Below are 18,824 nucleotides of genomic sequence, written 5' to 3'. Positions count from 1 at the left end.
AGAGAGTGATTTGAGTCAAGTAAGCAAGTCTGCCTGTAAGTTGTGTAATAGGTTTGAGATCCAGCAGTACTTCCATTAAAGATTAAAGCAAGTGACAGAGACAGATCATTAACCAAACTTTCTTCTTATTTTCCCTTTGAATTATTTAGCTAAAGACACCTCCATCCATATAGTTGATGTGGGAGCACTTCCTTAAGTCAAGACTAAATCTTAAATCAATCCAGTTAGCCTACATTGCCCTAGAAGGGAAACTAGTAAATGTCTGCCTCCATTTAGCAAGATTTCTTTTCTTCTCTTTGGCACAAATCTCATGAGGGCTAATTTACTAGAAATAATTTAACATTTCTTGGAACCGGTTAGCTTTACAAAAGAGAAAAGTGGGTCTCAATGGGTAAAAACGTTGGCTGGACAAGCATGAGTTTGATCCTTAGAACCCACTTAAAAATTCAACATGCCTGCACAGCCCTGTGACACCCCCTGCCCCCTGCCAGTGCTGAGGGGCAGAGACAGCAGGTCTATTGGAACTCACTGGTCAGCCAGTCTAATCAAAAAACAGCATGAGCTTCAGGTATCATGAGCACTCTTAGTCAGAATCATAAACAAATGTGCTTGTGTCTGCACAATGTCAATTTGTTGAATAACAAATTCACAAAGTATAGTGGTTTCAATGGCAACAATTCATTAGCTACTCCTGCTTTCCTTTGTAGTCCTGGTGAGGCAAACTCAGGGTCTTACCTTTCCATCTTAATTACTAATGTTAACTCTGAAATCTTACATACACATCACACACACATTATATATACATGATATATATATATATATATACATATATATATATATACACATATATGTATGTATATATATATCTCAATTATATATATATATTATATATAATTATATATCAATTAATTACATATATCAATTATATTAATTATATATATCAATATAATATATATATTATAAACCATTATATATGTGTATATGCATATAGTATATCTATGCATATGTGAATGTTGTAGAATGGGTACAAAGATTTAAAAGGTAAGGAGTTCCAAAGAGGCCTGAGAAGCAGAGCTATGAAAGTGATAGAAGTGCTAAAGTCTCTGAATTGGTAAGACAAGGAACTTAAGTCAGCTGTAAGAGAAGCTGGAGGAGCTGCGGGTGGTCAAGACTTAGAACAGAGCTGAACTACAGGAGTCAATTGAAGTGCAGGATGGCAGTAGGTCCAGAATAAAAGATGGTTGGGTGGCATCTATATGTCCAGATACACATCTGTCCAAATAGTAGGTCCAGATGAGAAAACAGGCAGAGAGACAGTTGGCAATTGAAAAGGTCACATCTCATGCTCACAGTATGACCACATAGAGCCAAAAGCCCTGGAACAGAAAGGACTTCCTTGACATCCACACTAGGTAGGTGGTCAGGTGAGAGATCAGTGAGGGCTGTTGCATCTCATTTCTAGGTGTCTATTCTTTATGGGTTTGGGTAAGGCATTCATACCCTTTCCTGGCCTGCCGTGGCTCAGGGAATCATTGAAGAAGAGGAGGCAGAAAGATTTTAAGATTCACAGCTCCCCCAACTATTCCATTGGGACTTATTGAGGCCTTAATGATACCACAATAAATCTCATAACCCCCTAGAGGAGGACCACAGGGAAATGGTAACAAGGAAGAGGGAACAAAAGAATATGTTAATAAATGAATAAGTAAAGATATATGACTGCCTATTCTAATGCAGAACAAATAATCACTCTGGTTGTCTGGCTTTTCCTGGATTTTCTGCTCTTGGACATCATTTTTTTTTTCCCACTGGAATTTAGTCACATATATTGTATTCTACAAGTTTTGGCTTGCTGCTAGACAGCTGTGTGAATGTCTCTGCCATCTCAGGGTGTCTTCTAGTAGAATGTACCTTAAGCTTCAACCCCAACCATCTCATTGTTTAAGCAGGAAAAATAACTCAGTGTCCTTTAATAAGGTGATCTAGGAGAGTATTTCTGATAATGACATGGAATGCAAAATGAATCACAAACTGTAGTCAAATAAAAGACAAGATAAAATGTAAAAGAGGTGAAGTGAGGGAAAATGGAATAGCAAAGAGAAAGATATAAGAAAGACAGTTCCAAAGGGCACAATTAACTAGAAATTAGACAGATATAAAGATGATATTATAGGGAAGAATTTCACTACCTGAAGTTACAATATCAGTGATATGAGAAAATATATTATTTTAAGACATTAGGAAATACAAAGGACATTACTATCTGAGATTTTTATAATCTATAAATATCTTTTAAATTACCCAATACTCAAACCCAAGTGTTAGAAACTAGAAATATTTCTGAAGAACTGACTTTAAGGAAAGATACAGGGCCATGTGTGCAGCTCCCTGATAGAGCACTTGCATCACATACTAGAGGCCCTGAGTTTCACTCCAACATAGCAAAATGTTATTAATAACACCAATGACAAAAATTTGAAGGAAAAGAAAATATAATGATAGCCCTAATAGTCAAAGTTTGAACTCTACATTTTTCTATATCCCCCAAATAGCTCAGTGGATTTAAAAGATTATCAGAAAAGGCCTGTGAACATGAGTAAATTTATTCACTTGATTCTTTTAGCTAAATTGAGAGCACATAAGAATAAGAATTCTAAACATGGAAATAATTCAATATGATTATGAGAAATTAAACTTGTCCTGGTCAAACTGAAGAGATGAGATAGTATGATTCAGGGATGACTTCATGGAAATTTATGAAATAAATCTTGACTATGTGGCATGAACAGGGACAGCTTCAGCCTGGAACTTTTCTTAAGTACATAATGTACTATATCCTTTAACAATATATTCATGTTTTGTCTGCCCCTAAAAATATAGTGTAGCTTGTAGACATGCAAGTATAATTACTGAAAGATATCACATTCCACAGGATGGATTTAGAAAATTGCAACCTTGAACTCCACCACTCAAACTATAGTTTTGCAAGTTTGGAAACACAGAAAGACTGGAAACATTTTTTTCTCAAGGTTTTGGGAAGTCACTAGATAAGTGTTAACAGATCTTGGATGTGCTGACCTGCTGTTTGCCAGAACACATTCCCAGAAGCTTCATCCCACACCTTTGTTCAGAGTTAGGGCTTTCAATCTTCTTCACCAGCTGAAAAATGAATTTGATAGTCCCTTTTCTTTTGCTGGTTCCTTTAACAAACAAAATTACCATTGAATGAGAGGTATTTTATTTATTGAGCAACATGTTTTAATTAATTGCCACTGTCTTTTTTAAGAATTGGACATTCTTTTTTATTTTTTTATTTATCCATTTTGAAAGAGCAAGTGAGAGACAGAGGCAGAGAGAGAGAGAGAATTGGTGTGCCAGGACCTCCAGCCACTGCAAACGAACTCCAGACATGTGTGCCCCCTTGTGCATCTGTCTTCCGTGGGTCTTGGAGAGTCGAACCAGAATCCTTTGGCCTTGCAGGCAAACGCCATAATTGCTAAGCCATCTCTCCAGCCCTAATTGCCACTGTTAGTTTCACTAATGTGCCTAGTAACTGAATTTTGCATAAATTGAGAAGTAACTTAAGAGATATGAGAAATTGAACTTCTGTGAGGTTCATTTGAGAATGATCTCAGCAATAATTCCATACAGAGTAGTTTCTGGTTCCCAAGAAGAAGTAGAAAGTATGCTACCATTATCAAGTTCTTTCTAGTGAATGAGGTGCCACTGGCGGCTAGGAATTTTACATCTAAAACCTAAACCTTTATACAATCATCCCCCAAATTGTCATCAATTTCTAAGTTTTGTAATTTCCAGCTAAATATGTCTACATGGGGCTTTTTTAGGTATAGTTTTGTGTCATAGAAATACTGAATCTTTTATTTATTCATTTATTTATTATTTTTTGTTCATTTTTATTTATTTAGTTGAAAGCAATAGAAAGAGAAAGAGATAGATAGAAAGAGAGAATGGGTGCATCAGAGCCTCAGCCACTGCAAACAAATTCAGGATACATGTGCCCCCTTGTGCATCTGGCTAATGTGGGTCCTGGGGAATCAAGCCTTGAACCAGGGTCCTTAGACTTCACAGGCACGTGCTTAACTGCTAAGCCATCTCACCAGCCCAGAATCTTTTATGTTTTTGTGAATTTTAATCCCAAACCATTTGAAAGATCATTGATATGTCTCAAGATAAGAGATAGGTAGAGTCTTTATGACAACTGTGTCAATTTATTTTCTCTTACATAACTCACAGACATTAATTTTAATCTGTAGAATAATTTCATGAAAGGTAGTTTGTATTACCAGAAGCTTTTTTAGCAAAGTTATCTCAGAAGGTTTGATCACTGACAGTGGAGATTGAAAGTATACAATTGACCCACTAACAAATGTCCCATAGGAATTTTGTGTAATAAAACATTAAAATATTGTCATTGCTTGCTCCAATGAATATAAAGAACTATGGACAGATTGATGGTTTAAAAAAAAAAGAGGTGGTGCTGGAGAGATTGCTTAGTGGTTAAGACACTTGACTGTGAAGCCAAAGGACCCAGGTTCAATTCCCTGGTATCCATGTAATCCAGATGCACAAGAAGGCATATGCATCTGGAGTTCATTTGCAGTGGCGAGAGGCCCTGGCACACCCATTCTCACTCTTACTCTTTCTGTCTCTAATAACTAAATTTTAAAAAATGATAATAATTAAAGAGGCAGAAGAGATTGCTCACTGGTTAAGACCATTTCTTTCACAAGTGTGATGGCCTGAGGGTGCCTTAGACCACTGAGTTTGAATCCCCAGGACACCAGTAAGCAGTTGGGTATGGCCACACATGTCTGTAGCCCCAGTCCTGTGAGGAGCAGGCACTGGAGAATTTCTGAGGTTCATGAAAACTAAAAACCCCTGAATCATTAATAGACTGTATCCCAAGAAAAACAATCAGGTCAGCAATGGAGGAGGAAATCAGACATTCTCCCCTGGTCTCCAAGCACGTACAGGGCACTGCCTAAGGAGACAGATGTGCATACTTTACAAACACACACCTGCATACTACTTCACAACCATACACACATATACACACAAAAGAACAATGTATATTTGTGGCACTAGGAAAAAATTCATTGGTTAAGGGCACTTCCTATGCATACCTGCCAACCAGAGTTCAGATAGCCAGGATCCACATGAAGTCAGACACATCACACCCAGTTCTACTATGCCATTGGGAGGCGCAGTCTGGAGAATCACAATCCACAGGCCAGCTAGTTGTCCTCAGTGTCAAACAACAAGAAAATCTCTGTCTTAAAACAAGCTAGAATGAGAGGAACAATAGCCTGATGGTATACTCTGGCCTCCACAGGCATGCAGTGGCACACACAAGACCATATATTCAAACATAGGTGCACGTGCATACATATATATGCACAAATAGTAACACAAATATTATTGTTGCTATATAAGTATAAGTAAAGGTAAACTTATAATTGGTCTTAAATTTTACAAAATCATAAATACTTATTTGGGTTATTTGTCATTGTTCTAGTCAGGTGCACGTGACAGAAATGAAAGCTAATGCACTTTCACAAACAGTGCAAATGTGAGCATCAATGGAACTTAATTTTAGTAAGAAAGTTCAGTTTCTACTTTTAATAGTATGTACCTAGTAGATAAGTGTGACCAAGAGAAAACAAGGCTAAATCTACATTTGTATAGACATTTTATGGATCAGGTGATTTCTGTAAGTTGTGCTCTAAAATGTTGAAGTTTCCAACAGTGATAGCGTCAATGGTATTACATTTTTAGAGAGGATGATCTGGAAGTCTCACCATCGCATACTGTGCTAATGAACTAAAAATGAATCAAATGAGAAATGATGGAGAATCTAATGGAAACTACATGTTTGTTTGTTTCCATATGCATATAAATGCAGCACTCAAGGTTAAAAGTAGTCCATTGTTAGTGTACATTGTTAGCATGTGGGAGGACCTGCATTAAATCCTCAGTATTGAAATGAAAAATAAAAAGCCACTTTTGTGTGTGTTTTGTATGTTATGCTTATTGTATGAAAATAACAATACTGAGCCAATGTTATCTGGGGAGATATGCTCTATTTTGCATTGAATTGGAAGGATAAGTTCCTACTTGTTTATAAAATGCATGCACACACAATTGCAAGGATAGTTCTTTCGGAGCCAATAGCATGTATTTCCATGAAGCTGGCTGAGATTGAGATATAGAAAGTATCCATATAAACTAGCCCTTTAAAGAGAGTTACTGTGGGATGCTCATTTCATTGACATGGGCAAAACCTGCCGAAGCTACTGACTCAGAAAGTCTCATATAGCTTAAACTGAGAAAACCTGTAGTCACATTCCTGAATATAATATGATGACACTGACTTTTAGTTTCCTCATAGAGGAGAAACATTTATATATGTGTGGCCAGTAACTTTATACAAAATTTTCTTTTACATTAAGGAGTATGAAATACTTTGAGTTAAAAAATAGAAAGCATTAATTTCTTACATTTTTTAACTTAATTTTTAGGTCCTGTGGATGTCAATATTCTTGCTAAGTGTAACCCGTGCTTATCAAATCCATGTAAAAATGATGGTACCTGTAACAATGACCCAGTTGATTTTTATCGGTGCACTTGTCCATACGGTTTCAAGGTAAGTAGGAGCTGTGGTGGAAGCCACAGCCTGGAGGCCTCATTTGTCTTGGTATGTCATCAGCATTTTGTCATGTCACTATGTGCTAGCAGCTGCCTACTTTATTTGCATCTAACTTTGCTTTATCATTCTTTCTACAGGGGCAGGACTGTGATGTCCCAATTCATCCCTGCATCAGTAACCCATGCAAAAATGGAGGAACTTGCCACTTAAAAGAAGGAGAAAGAGATGGATTCTGGTAAGTGACTAGAGTGTGATCTCCTTTGTCTGAAGTGTTGAAGTAAGGAATATGTAAGCAGGCATTCATTTTCCTTTTCAAATAAAAGTACACTCGTTCAAAAATTATATGGAAATACAGATAATATGCATGGGTCCCTCTCAGACATACTGCAGTATGAAAAACAAACATACACTACTCTCAGGTCAGGCTGCTACAAAATCAGAAATTTGAAAACATGCACACACATATTATGATTAATCAAGTCATATTAGGACAAGACAAAGTAATGACTACATCATGTTAATTAATAGCCAGCTCTTCCCCTATTGCAAATCCTATATTCATCTGTCAACTGTTTTGTGCTGTAACAGATAGTGTGTGATGATAATATGTAGGTCCCACTGAAACAAAATTAATGATTCATTTCCCAGACACAATATAAGTAGACAAACATGCTGTGAATATTTTAAATCTGCAATTATTCAATCATATGGTACAATTACTTCAGATGTGATTCATGAATTATGAAATAGGGTTCTTTATTAAGTAACACCAATAATTTTACTTAAGAATGCCAATCTACGAATAAATTTATTAGAATTATTACTTTTTAGAAGAAATATGTCTTTTATAAAATTATCTCTTATTCATGCAGATTTAGAGATTATTTTGCTATCATTCATCTCAGAAATAAATGTTCAGTTTTGCCTAGAAGAGTTGTATTTATTAAGACATAAAGAAATCATACTTATTTTATAATGACAAGAAAGGTAAAAAGTAAATTTTAAATTTCTCTTTTGTTGTAAAACATTAAGGACATTCCATATAGAACAATAGATGTTAACATTCTTAAAACCAGAATGAGCTCCTTGTCACTTATGAGCAAAGAAGCATGAAATATTTTATTATAGCACAATTTGATCTTATGTTATCAAGGGCTGTGGAATAAATTTTACTTCTCTTTCAGACCTAGTAATATATTGATATTATTGACTTAAAGACACAAAGCATTTGCCATTTTGAAGCCAGCATAAATTTTATTTTTTGAATGTCTTTTTTAGGGAGTTGCTGGATATTACCTTTAATAGATGCATAAAACATGTTATTTAAAGCATTTTTAAATAAATTTCTTCCAGTTAAACCCTCTATAATTTATGAGCCCATTTATGTTTTTCCCCTCAATATTTATGCCATATAGCTTTAAAGTACAGCAAAAAAGATGCTTTCTGCCATTTTTTTCCTTTGATGCTCAGGTGTATTTGTGCTGATGGATTTGAAGGAGAAAATTGTGAAGTCAATATTGATGATTGTGAGGACAATGACTGTGAAAATAATTCTACATGTGTTGATGGAATTAATAATTACACATGCCTTTGCCCACCTGAGTACACAGGTATGAAGAACAGGACATATTATGCCATTAGTCAATGTACTCACTTGACAGCATCATTATACTATGTTATAAGTGTTTATTAAGTTGTTCTGTTATTCAATAACTGGAAGTTGTTCTGACAATTACATGTAAAGTAAGTCACAGAAATCCTTAAAGATAGTTCATGTCTACACACGTATATGTCTTACAAAATCATGCTGTGAAGTAAAAGAATGAAGGTTGTAATGCTGAAACTTTTTGCCTTTTGATTCAATGACATTTTCATGAAAACTGTTTTTCATGTTCAAACTAGCTCACCAATACAAATGAGTATCTTTTTATATAGACAAACCATAACTTAACATTAGCAATGAGTAATGTCCATATTTTTCTTCACTATTGAGTTTGCCTCCAGTAATCCATGTCCTTCAAAATGACACTCCATCTGAAAGATATTGAACAGTTTGGATAGTCTTATGAGACAATCACCTTTTTACTGATACTTTGTCTTCTTAGTTTCTAAATTTGATGAAACTTCTCAAATTGTTAAAATTCTTCTCAATTCAAACCAATTTTCTATAAAGCTAGTGTCAAGTTTGTGACTCGTCTGTTTTGACAGAATAGCTTTTTATTGGTTTTGTAGCTGTGAATAAGAAATGGCAGTTATATTTTTTTCCTTAATAAATCATTCAAGATGATATAGAAAAAGTAATCTTCTATGTTTTATTTCTAAACAAAAACAGAAGTAGATTTTACAACTTCTTTCAAAGTTATCATCTTCATTTTGCTGTATGTTTTCATTCTTTATTTCTATACAATCCAATACATTATAGATAAATTTCAGAGGGTGGAATAACTATTTAGGCAGTTAAGGTTAATACAGCTAAACAAGATAAATACACGTGCCTTTGACTAACTTTACCAAGGATTTGTAGGAAAATCATTGAAACCAAAATTTTTATGAAATACCCAAACTTTCAGTATACTGCTTATATTTCCTCATGGGAAATTATCTTTCTTTATGGGAAACTTATACATAAAATAATGAAGTTCAGTTTTAACAACCAGTATCTCTTTGGGTGTTCTAAAGCTGACTTTTCCTTACTTTTTATTGCACACAAGAAAAAAATACCTGATGCCATGGATACTGTTTCTAGAAGAGATTTAATATTCCATATCTTTAACTGCTATATAACACACACATACACATTGCTTCCTATTAATGCGCAGAATTTAAACATTCTTAGTTTGTGTTGATGAAGGATGGAGAGTGTATGTAACACACCTATTCTAATGCAGCCACACAGGTTGGGTGTCCTACCACCATCACCATGTGATACCTGAAATATTTGTAGTCCATAGATCATAACCACAGATTCTGGAGTTCTTACTCCTATCCTGAGATTCACAGCTCTATAGGATAGGGTAACATAGATTTGTGCAAGAAGTCTGATGTTTACACTATAATCTCTTTTTTTGTTGATTTTTTTTTGTTTGTTTGTTTGTTTGTTTGTTTGTTTTTTCAAGGTAGGGTCTCACTCTGGTCCAAGCTGACCTGGAATTAACTCTGTAGTCTCAGGGTGGCCTCAAACTCATGGCAATCCTCCTACCTCTGCCTCCTGAGTGCTGGGATTAAAGGTGTGCACCACCACGCCTGGCTCACTAGAATCTCTTACTACCTTCTTAGAAAGAAGCAGTTCTATTTGTCCATCATTGTCCTGATAGATCGTGTTAAAAAGGGCTTAATTGTCCCAATAGATCATGTTAGAAAGGGCATAAGAATCCCTGGTTTTTTGTTTTTTGGTTTTTTTTTTTCAGTTTTTCAAGGTAGGGTCTCACTCTAGCTCTGGCAGACCTGGAATTAACTCTGTATTCTCAGGATGGCCTCGAAGTCATGGCAATACTCCTACCTCTACCTCCCAAGAACCCAGTTATTTTTGAGAGCCTTAGAAACTAACCATCTCTGGCTCCACCAGACAAATTAGACCCCTAAGAATTACAAGAATACTTTGTTTCTATGCTGGCTTGAACACAGAAACCAAGAATTTATATATGTGTCCTTCTTTATGAAAAGCTAAGCTTTGTAGTCCAGCTATATTCAGGTCCTTCTGTATCCATTTAATGATAACTTTCATAAGGTAGCAGAAAATTCCAAGTTAGTGTGGGACAGGTTCCCCAGATTTAGCTTTTGATATTCTTTTTTTTTAAACTCTTAAAAAAAAAAAATCTGTTGGGTCTTTCTCTTATCTGCTTAGCCTTCAGTTTCCAAATCCCTGCTCTTCCATCCTAAGTAATTAAGTTGTGTGATACCTTCTGAGAAGTGTGAGGAAGCCTCCTTCTCCAAAATTGTCAGATTTCATTCTTTTAAACATATCATAATTCAAAGTTTAACTAAATCAATGTTCAGCAAAAATGTCATGTTTATAAAAAGCTGTTGTGCCGGAGCCTACATAACTATATACCATGTGTCACTTGGCTCTCATAGTTATTACACATATTGCATTGCCTTAATTTGGGAAAAGGATCAAGACAAATATTGAAGTCAATATAAAGTACAAGGTATGCAGAATATGAAGATATTACCATTCTAAATTTGATCTGGGTCTTACAAGTCATGAAGAAGTTGACAATTTAGCAACAGAGAAGATACCTGAAAGGAAAACTTTATAACTTATCTGTTCAATATTAGAGATTTTGTGAATATGTAAAATGACTTCATTTACAAACTATTTAATTCCATAGCACATAAGTGACCTTTAATTACAAGAAAGTATGAGCCAGATTCTAGTTTCATATCCTTTTTTAATACAAATCTATAGGTAGGGAGGAACTCTCTTATAATATAACTTTATTGTTTCAAATTTAAGTTTGAAACCTGGTTAATGAGCATGAAATCTGGAAACAAAAACCCTGCTGTGTTCACAGAATATACTCCTTCAAGTCGCAAGTTGGCTTTTTCTTTAAGGACTTTCTTTTTGTTCTATATCCTAAAGGTATACAAGGAGAGAGTGAGCTCTATTTTTTAGCAACAAATAAAATTTTATAGAAAAAACTTGTAAATGATTATAGTGACAGTACTTACACTTTACATCTTGTATCAAGACTCAAAATGAGCATGATGTTGTCAATGGAGAAAAATTAAAGCTCTGAATGTGATCTGGCATGGAAATCATGACATGGCTTCCAGGCTGTATAAATGGGCTTGAAATACAAGAAAATGAACCAGCATTAGGAAATTTGTTGATGCTTATTTTAAACCCTGAGTAACCAAAACATCACAGCAAATAGGTAATAATTTATTAGAGAAAAACAATCATTTGGTCCCCTCCCCCAGAAGACATTGACAGAATTAATTGTAAGGGTCATTACTGCTTTTCCATTACGTAATCTTCACTGTAGCCTCCTACCTCATCAGCAGATCATTACGTTTCCTATTTCAATGATCTTTGTTAGTGTTCTTCAGGCAAGGTTAATTTTTATAAAGTTTAATTCATTATGATTATAAGTTAAAATGATTATGCTATTAGGAAAATAAGAATTTGAAAATGGTAAACTGTTCAAAAAGAAAATTCAGAAGTATTCATTTAAGCTTCAATGATTTGGGGTGTGATTTTTTTAAATATTTTTAATCATTATTATCATTGTTTTAAAAAAACAATACATTTATTTTAGAAAACCTTTCAAAATATGTTTTCTGTTAGACAACCTAAAAAACTATAGAATAATAATTGAAACTACGGTAGTACACCTGCAACATGTTCACCCTTTCTAAGCTAGTGTAGGAGTTCAGTTGAAAACTGTTTATCACCAGTGGAAATGAGAGAAAATGAAGTTAATTTTCCTGCAATAAATTCACGACTAAATCCCCTGTGTCAGAACTGTGTTATAAGTGATGCTGTTCTCCCAGTAAAACAAAGTATGGTACAGGTTGGTTACATTTTAAGTCTTCCTATTGCCTAATGGGATTATATAAATTCAACAAAATGATGGTGTCCATACAACCTGGACACACAAATGCTTTAGAATCTGCTTTGTGGAAATATTCAGAATGCTTTATTTTTTTCCATTTTGTCTTTGGGGCCCCATACCAAACAATTCAGTAAACATCTTTCTCAGTAAAGTTGACCAGGTACTAATCACCTGGTGTGGATGCAGATCTCTAGCTCCATGTGATACCCTGTACCTGTGCCTCTTTCTCCTCCATGTTTGAGCAATTGGGCAGCTGTAGGTAAGAGATCTAAGCCTTCATGGGTTTGCTGTCCACCACCCCTCCATACACACACCCCTGTTGTTATTGCTGCTGTTGGCTTCATGTGGCTGCTGTTGTATTGCGATGTAAAAAGTCTTTTGTCTCTTCTGTCTTTGTCGCTGCCAGCTGCTAATCTGAATGAGGTGGAAAAAGGTTAGTTGCTTTTTTAAGTCTATTATAATTTTCACTTCAGTTTTCCTCTTTCTTTTAAAGCTACATAGATTTTACTGTGTGTGCATGGTAAAGAATGTTGACAAATACAAAGTCAGAAAGCAGTATGTCAAGTCATTATTCATTTAACTCCCTGCAGTGTGTATGCTATGTCAGACAATTTAAAATGAGCTTCTGAAATCCACATTAGCAATTTCTAGAATGCTATGTTAGAAACCACTAGTGAATATAAAGGGTGTTGAGAAATAGAAGCTAATATATTCTGTTTCCTCCTTGTCTGTACGCCTTTAAGATACATCATGGACATTTATTATTTGTATGATAAAAAAACATAGCCCATTTAGTACAGTAGGTAAACTATAAATAGAAAAATGTTAAAGTACAAAGAATTTTTCTGCAACTTTAAATCCCCATCTTTAGTAAAAAAAAAATAATTAGATGCTTGAATGTATATATTTATTAAAACATTTTATAAAATATAAATGGGGATGTAACTCAGTGATAAAGAGGCTTGCCTACTGTATGTGAGGTCCTAGATACCAACTACAGCACTACAAAAATAGTAAAGCTAAGCATCAATGATATACATATATATGTATAATATATATACTTTATAGAAATGTATAAAATATGTAATGTTTACATTATATATGAAACATTTAAAAATAAGGACTACAGGGCCCAAGAGGTTGATTCAGATATCAAAGTTGTCTAATTTATATTTTAAAATTTAGTGAGTACTGGGCAGTTTTTTTTTAAACATGAAAAGATCCAATGTAAGTAACTGTTAACGTCAGTATGGACCACACAACTCCTCAAGCACATCCCTACTCCAGAGGAGTCATATAGTTATCAGATTGAAGTTCTTCCTGAGGAATCATCATGGACTTTCATGAAACTGTATCTTACAGGCTCAGATTCTCACTAATGGCATTGGATTTTAATAATTCAGGTTACTAAAAACCTCCAGGTACCAGCAGAAAAGTGTCCTACAAGTGCACAATATGTGCCTGCCTTGAGGGTTTCTGTTGCATATGAAGCACTTTTGGACAATTAGGCTGATATGGGAACACAGCAACACTATAGTCTTCACTGAGGACTTTGTTCTCTGTTGCTAGGTTTAGGTGGGCTACTATGCTTGTTCCCTAGTCATACTCTGTGAAACAAAGTTGAGAAATATGACAATTGGCACATATTTTAAAGTGTAAAAATGTGGGATACTATTCTGTTCATGTATCCAATACTGAGCTTGAGTGTTTTCTTTTTTACAAGTATTAAATCAATTGATTGCCTAACACAGGGCCTACTAAGCCTTGAGTCTATCTTAGAAACACATCTATCACTGGACTATGCATTTAAATAGTAACATATATATCCTCAGGAACAGGCTTGGCAGAGCAATACTGTTAATTCGCTATATGATTTTATACATTGACTGCATTTTGCCTGCACACTTATTAAAATCTCTGTTATTTCTAAAAATTTACTATTGATTGAATTTGCCTTTAAAAGGAGACAAAACTTTCTCTGAATTTTTCATGTAAAACACAATTAGAAGTAAAATTTGGATATATTTTTAGCATCTGGGTAATTTTATTAAATAAAAAGAACCTTGAGCCGGGCGTGGTGACACACACCTTTAATCCCAGCACTGGGAGGCAGAGGTAGGAGGATCGCTGTGAGTTTGAGGCCACCCTGAGACTCTATAGTGAATTCCATATCAGCCTGGGCTAGAGTGAGACCCTACCTCAAAAAACCAAAAAAGAAAAAAAGAAAAAAATAGTACCTTGGTAAGTAGTTAGCACATTGTTTATTTAAAGAATTCTTTAGATAGGAACAATAAAATGTTAAGGAATTACATTTATAAAAAATGATACTTTATAATATAATAAATACTTCCTCAAGAATACACAGGCTTGAGGCTGGAGAGATGGCTTAGTGGTCAACAGTTTTGCCGGAAAAACCTAAGGGCCCAGGTCCATTTTACCAGTGCCCACATAGACTCAGATGCACAAGGACGTACATGCTTCTGGAGACCATTTAAAGTGGCTATTGGCCTTTGCACACCCATTTTCTTTCTCTTTCTTTCCCTTTCTCTTAAATAAATAACAAAATATCAAAAAAGAATACCCACCTTGGAGATTCATATGTAAATCAGAGTTCAACTAAGCCCAAGGCATGTGCAGTTTGGGAAACTCCTCCAGAGCTAGTCCTGTGCACAGCTGCTTTTCTCAGGGTTGGCTTCTTAACATAGCACATAGGGGCTCAGATTGTGCAAAACATGCTTTACTTATGCTTTCTTGCCATCTCTTCATCCTGCTATGCACAATGATCCTTGTGTATACTAACAAAGAACAGAGTTATAGGACCAAAACTCAAATACAAATTAACAACCTCCATGTTACTGGATGTGAAAAAAAATAAAAGCATCTGATCAATACCTACATAGTTCATTTATTATTTTTCCTGAGAACAATCCACTGTCACATAAAGTAATTAGTAATTTGTGCAAGTAATTTGAATATCTCAGACTTAATGTGTAACTAGGGATTATAATGCCTAGGACCTCCCTGTTTTAGATTTTCTTCTGTGGAACAGGTACTCTGATACCTGTCCCACTCCACATAGGTGTTTGAGAATACTGCATGTGTGTGGGAAATCTCCAGAATGGGAAATGTCTGTAGTTGGGGAACCTCAGGGGGCTAAATTCTCTAATCAGTTTTGCATTACTTAGCACTTAAGCCCCACATAGTTTGGGTTATTGGATGCCAATTCTACAGACAGAAGAATCCCTGTGGAAATTTTTATAGAAAAGTAATACCTAAAGGAAATTATGTACATAAAATAACTTACTCTTTCAATATTTTTCACTACTATTTCTTTTTAAATTACTATTTTTATTTTCATTGTCATTTTAAAGAGAAAGACTATATTTATGTTTTCTTTGTTGTTTCTCTTTAGCCTTTGCATAATAAACCAGACCAAGGGCATATTAAACATACTAGACAAGAACATATTGAAATATGAAGAACTTTCAGTTATAGTTTTAGGATTGGTAAATATTCTGAGATAGCAGTGATATCTTCACAACAGCAGACTCATTCCTGTTATGACTTGGGCTTTAATATCTACATATCAAGTCAGTATAGCTGTCAAGAACCCAACAAGCAATTCACATGAGTAAAATTAACTTTGGCTGCTGAAGGCATCTTCTAGCCTTTCAGAGCTTTCTGCAATGCATTTGACCCTCTAAAGACAGTTTGCTCTCATAAGTGGGTAGGCATTGCCCATTGATCCCAGAACAGCAATAATTTGGTTTAACCAGTCTTACTCCATCTAATTCAAATCTATTTATTTTGAAAATTTAACCTGATATTTTCTAAACTTGCAGTAGCTGTAGAAATTGGCTATATTATTTAGCCCCAAAGTTACAGAAGGAAACAGAGAAAAAAAATGCCTCCATTTAGGTTTGTTTATTTGGAGAGGGAAGTATTTCCATTTGAAAAATGTATAAGATGTTTACTGAGAAAATACCTAATACAGAACACTATGTGAAGTATTGAAAGTGATACAAAAAACCCACAAAGCATCCCTTCTGTCCAGCAAACTCTGGCTTTGGTCCTCAGCTGCAAGTTCAGACCAGGACAGATACTTGACTAATGCAAAGCCATCACTTCTCACATCTGAAGTACATTAACAACTCAAAACAGAGGTTTTATTACTTGGTAAGTAAAGAGAAATACTCCTTCAACATGAACACTGATCACACCCTGACAATCAAGCATTGTTCAGCAACTGCTTTCATATCACTAAGAAAATTAATTAATACCAGAAATGTATTTTTTATCCTTCTATGAAATATCTTGGTATCTGTATTTATAGCACATTCTCTTTCGATGAATGATGTCTATATCTCATAAGATTTCCCTATAGCAATGTACTATATGTTACACACATTACACAGAGAAAACTGAAAATGGCTCAGGTATCTTCAAGAATATGGAGTCTACAGTATCACTTATTTGTATTTCTACAATAACTGCTGGATTGCACTAAGCTTTGAAGATTAAGGCCATCTAGATAGTTCATAGATCATATTCTGAATGTCAGTTAGTAACTTTAATTCAGAAAAGAAGTCTTAGGAGAGTGAACACAAATAGGACTATGTTATTAAAAAGAAGCCTCAGGAAAAGTGTGTGTTTTTCAAATATAACAAACATGCAAACATGCTGTTCATAAATTATCCTTCACTTACTAATGGAAATAAGGTCAAGCACTTCATCACTGGTAAACATATTGAACATTCACACTGGAGAACTGGCATCTATCTCACTGTGATAATATGCTGTACAATCTGAGATTATAATCCTGAGTAGACTGTGTAACATAGGATAGTCCTATATCAACAAAAGATATAATTGAAATACAGTCATCCCTCTGTATATGTGCACCTCGTGTCTGTGGTTTCAACCAAACATGGCTGAGCATGGTGGCACATGCCTTTAATCCCAGCACTTGGGAAGCAGAGATAGGAGAATAACTATGAGTTTGAGGCCACCCTGAGACAACACAGTGAATTCCAGGTCAGGCTGGGCTACAGTGACCCTACCTTGGAAAACCAAAACAAGAAAAAAAAAAAAATGACTCAACTAAACATGGATCAAAGATGTGTGGACAAAATACTCACTGTATAGACATTTTTTCTTGTCATTATTTCCCACATTATAACAACCATTTATTTATACATCCTTTTAGATCGACTAACCTAGAAATGATGTAGGGCATCTGAGAAGATGTATGCAGTTATAAGCATGTATTCACTCATTTTACTTAAAGAATTTGAGTATCCACAGGGTGGGCACAGAGAAGGAAAGACGTCCTAGGACCAATCTCTCTCCTTGATGGCTGACTGCTTTTCTGAAATAAGAACATTTGAGAAATGTATGTTTTTATGGGAATTGTATTGAAGTTACAAACTCTGACCATGAGAAACACTCAGATGCATTCTTCTTAACCTTTCCCAAAAACTGCATTTGTTGCTCCCACGCACAAGTCCCCTGGGTTCCCTGGGCTCATCCTCCTCATTTCCTGTTGTGCTGGTCATTTTATAGAGTAAGCTGCAAGACAATCTAGGAAGCAGCAGATGACTCGTGTAGGTTAATTTAATAGGATATCAGCCTAGGATCTCAGAACACAAAGCTGCTTTTGGTTTCACCTATGCTCTCTTCTACCACCCATTTCCCTTTCTGCAATCTGTGTCTCCTTCACTAACATTTACAAGGTATTTTCCCATAGGAAGTCAGCAGTTGAGTGCTTTCACATTTCACATTGCTTTTTCATTGAATACCTATGATGCACCACATGACTTGAAGGTAATAGGAATGGAAAAGCCCAATAAAGAAAATCCATAAACACAAGGATTTTTCCCCTTAGATAGCATATTTTATGGGATTACATTTTCTGCATTTTCTCCAGTCAGTTGCTTCTTTTTAAGGCTTCCTTTCTGAACTAATTCTGGCAAAGAAAAAACAGCCTGCCCTTGCTTTTCTGAAACAGTGCAGGGGACGAAACATGAACATCCAAAGAATGATGATATTTTGTTCTGTGAAAGTCTGCGTCCTGGGAGTCTTTCAGAAATTCAACTACACTTTCTTCCTTCTTACAGCTATATTTGAAAATGTCACAACTGATAAATTAACCCTAAAATTCTGGTCTAGTTATCCAAATCACTGTTCTGTATTCTCTCACAATCATTATCAATAATAATGATCTTTTCTCACAAAAAAAAGAAGAAAATATCTAGTTGGGTAAAATTTTATTGTCAGCCACAAAGTCTCTCCCTTTCATTCATATTTCTACCATCATTGCAATGGGCTCTGAAATTTTAATCTTCTTCAGTGACAAGAGAAATGAATCTAGGTGCATTAGCAGAAGCTCACCACAGTAGCCACCAATAGTTGAGTGCTAAGCAACACCATGGTGGACTCTTAAAATCCTCTGTTGTAGACATTTTCAATCTGAATTCAAAGGAATTTAGAATTTAGAATTTTTTTTGGGGGGGGGGTTGAGGTAGGGTCTCACTCTGGTCCAGGCTGACCTGGAATTAACTCTGTAGGCTCAGGGTGGCCTTGAACTCACGGCAGTCCTC

At 35.3% G+C, this 18,824-nt stretch overlaps 1 protein-coding gene across 7 annotated transcripts in view; it reads left to right on the top strand.

The window, feature by feature from the left end:
• Nucleotides 1-18,824, top strand: part of Slit2 (slit guidance ligand 2) — a 370,481-nt gene that overhangs the window by 304,196 nt on the left and 47,461 nt on the right. For 4 of the 7 annotated variants that reach the window (XM_012948213.2, XM_045161149.1, XM_004656085.2 and 1 more), the window contains 3 exons: nt 6,540-6,664; nt 6,805-6,902; nt 8,138-8,277. In XM_012948213.2, coding sequence (XP_012803667.1) covers nt 6,540-6,664; nt 6,805-6,902; nt 8,138-8,277 — 363 coding nt within the window. Of the gene's footprint in view, nt 1-6,539; nt 6,665-6,804; nt 6,903-8,137; nt 8,278-12,631; nt 12,659-18,824 lie in introns of all 7 variants that reach the window. The other 3 variants (XM_045161148.1, XM_012948212.2, XM_045161147.1) reach the window with 1 other exon arrangement.

Source organism: Jaculus jaculus, chromosome 11 (assembly GCF_020740685.1).
Source record: "Jaculus jaculus isolate mJacJac1 chromosome 11, mJacJac1.mat.Y.cur, whole genome shotgun sequence".
Lineage (NCBI taxonomy): Eukaryota > Metazoa > Chordata > Mammalia > Rodentia > Dipodidae > Jaculus > Jaculus jaculus.
The sequence above is the reverse complement of the archived record's forward strand: the minus strand, read 5'-3'. Positions and strand labels throughout refer to the sequence as shown.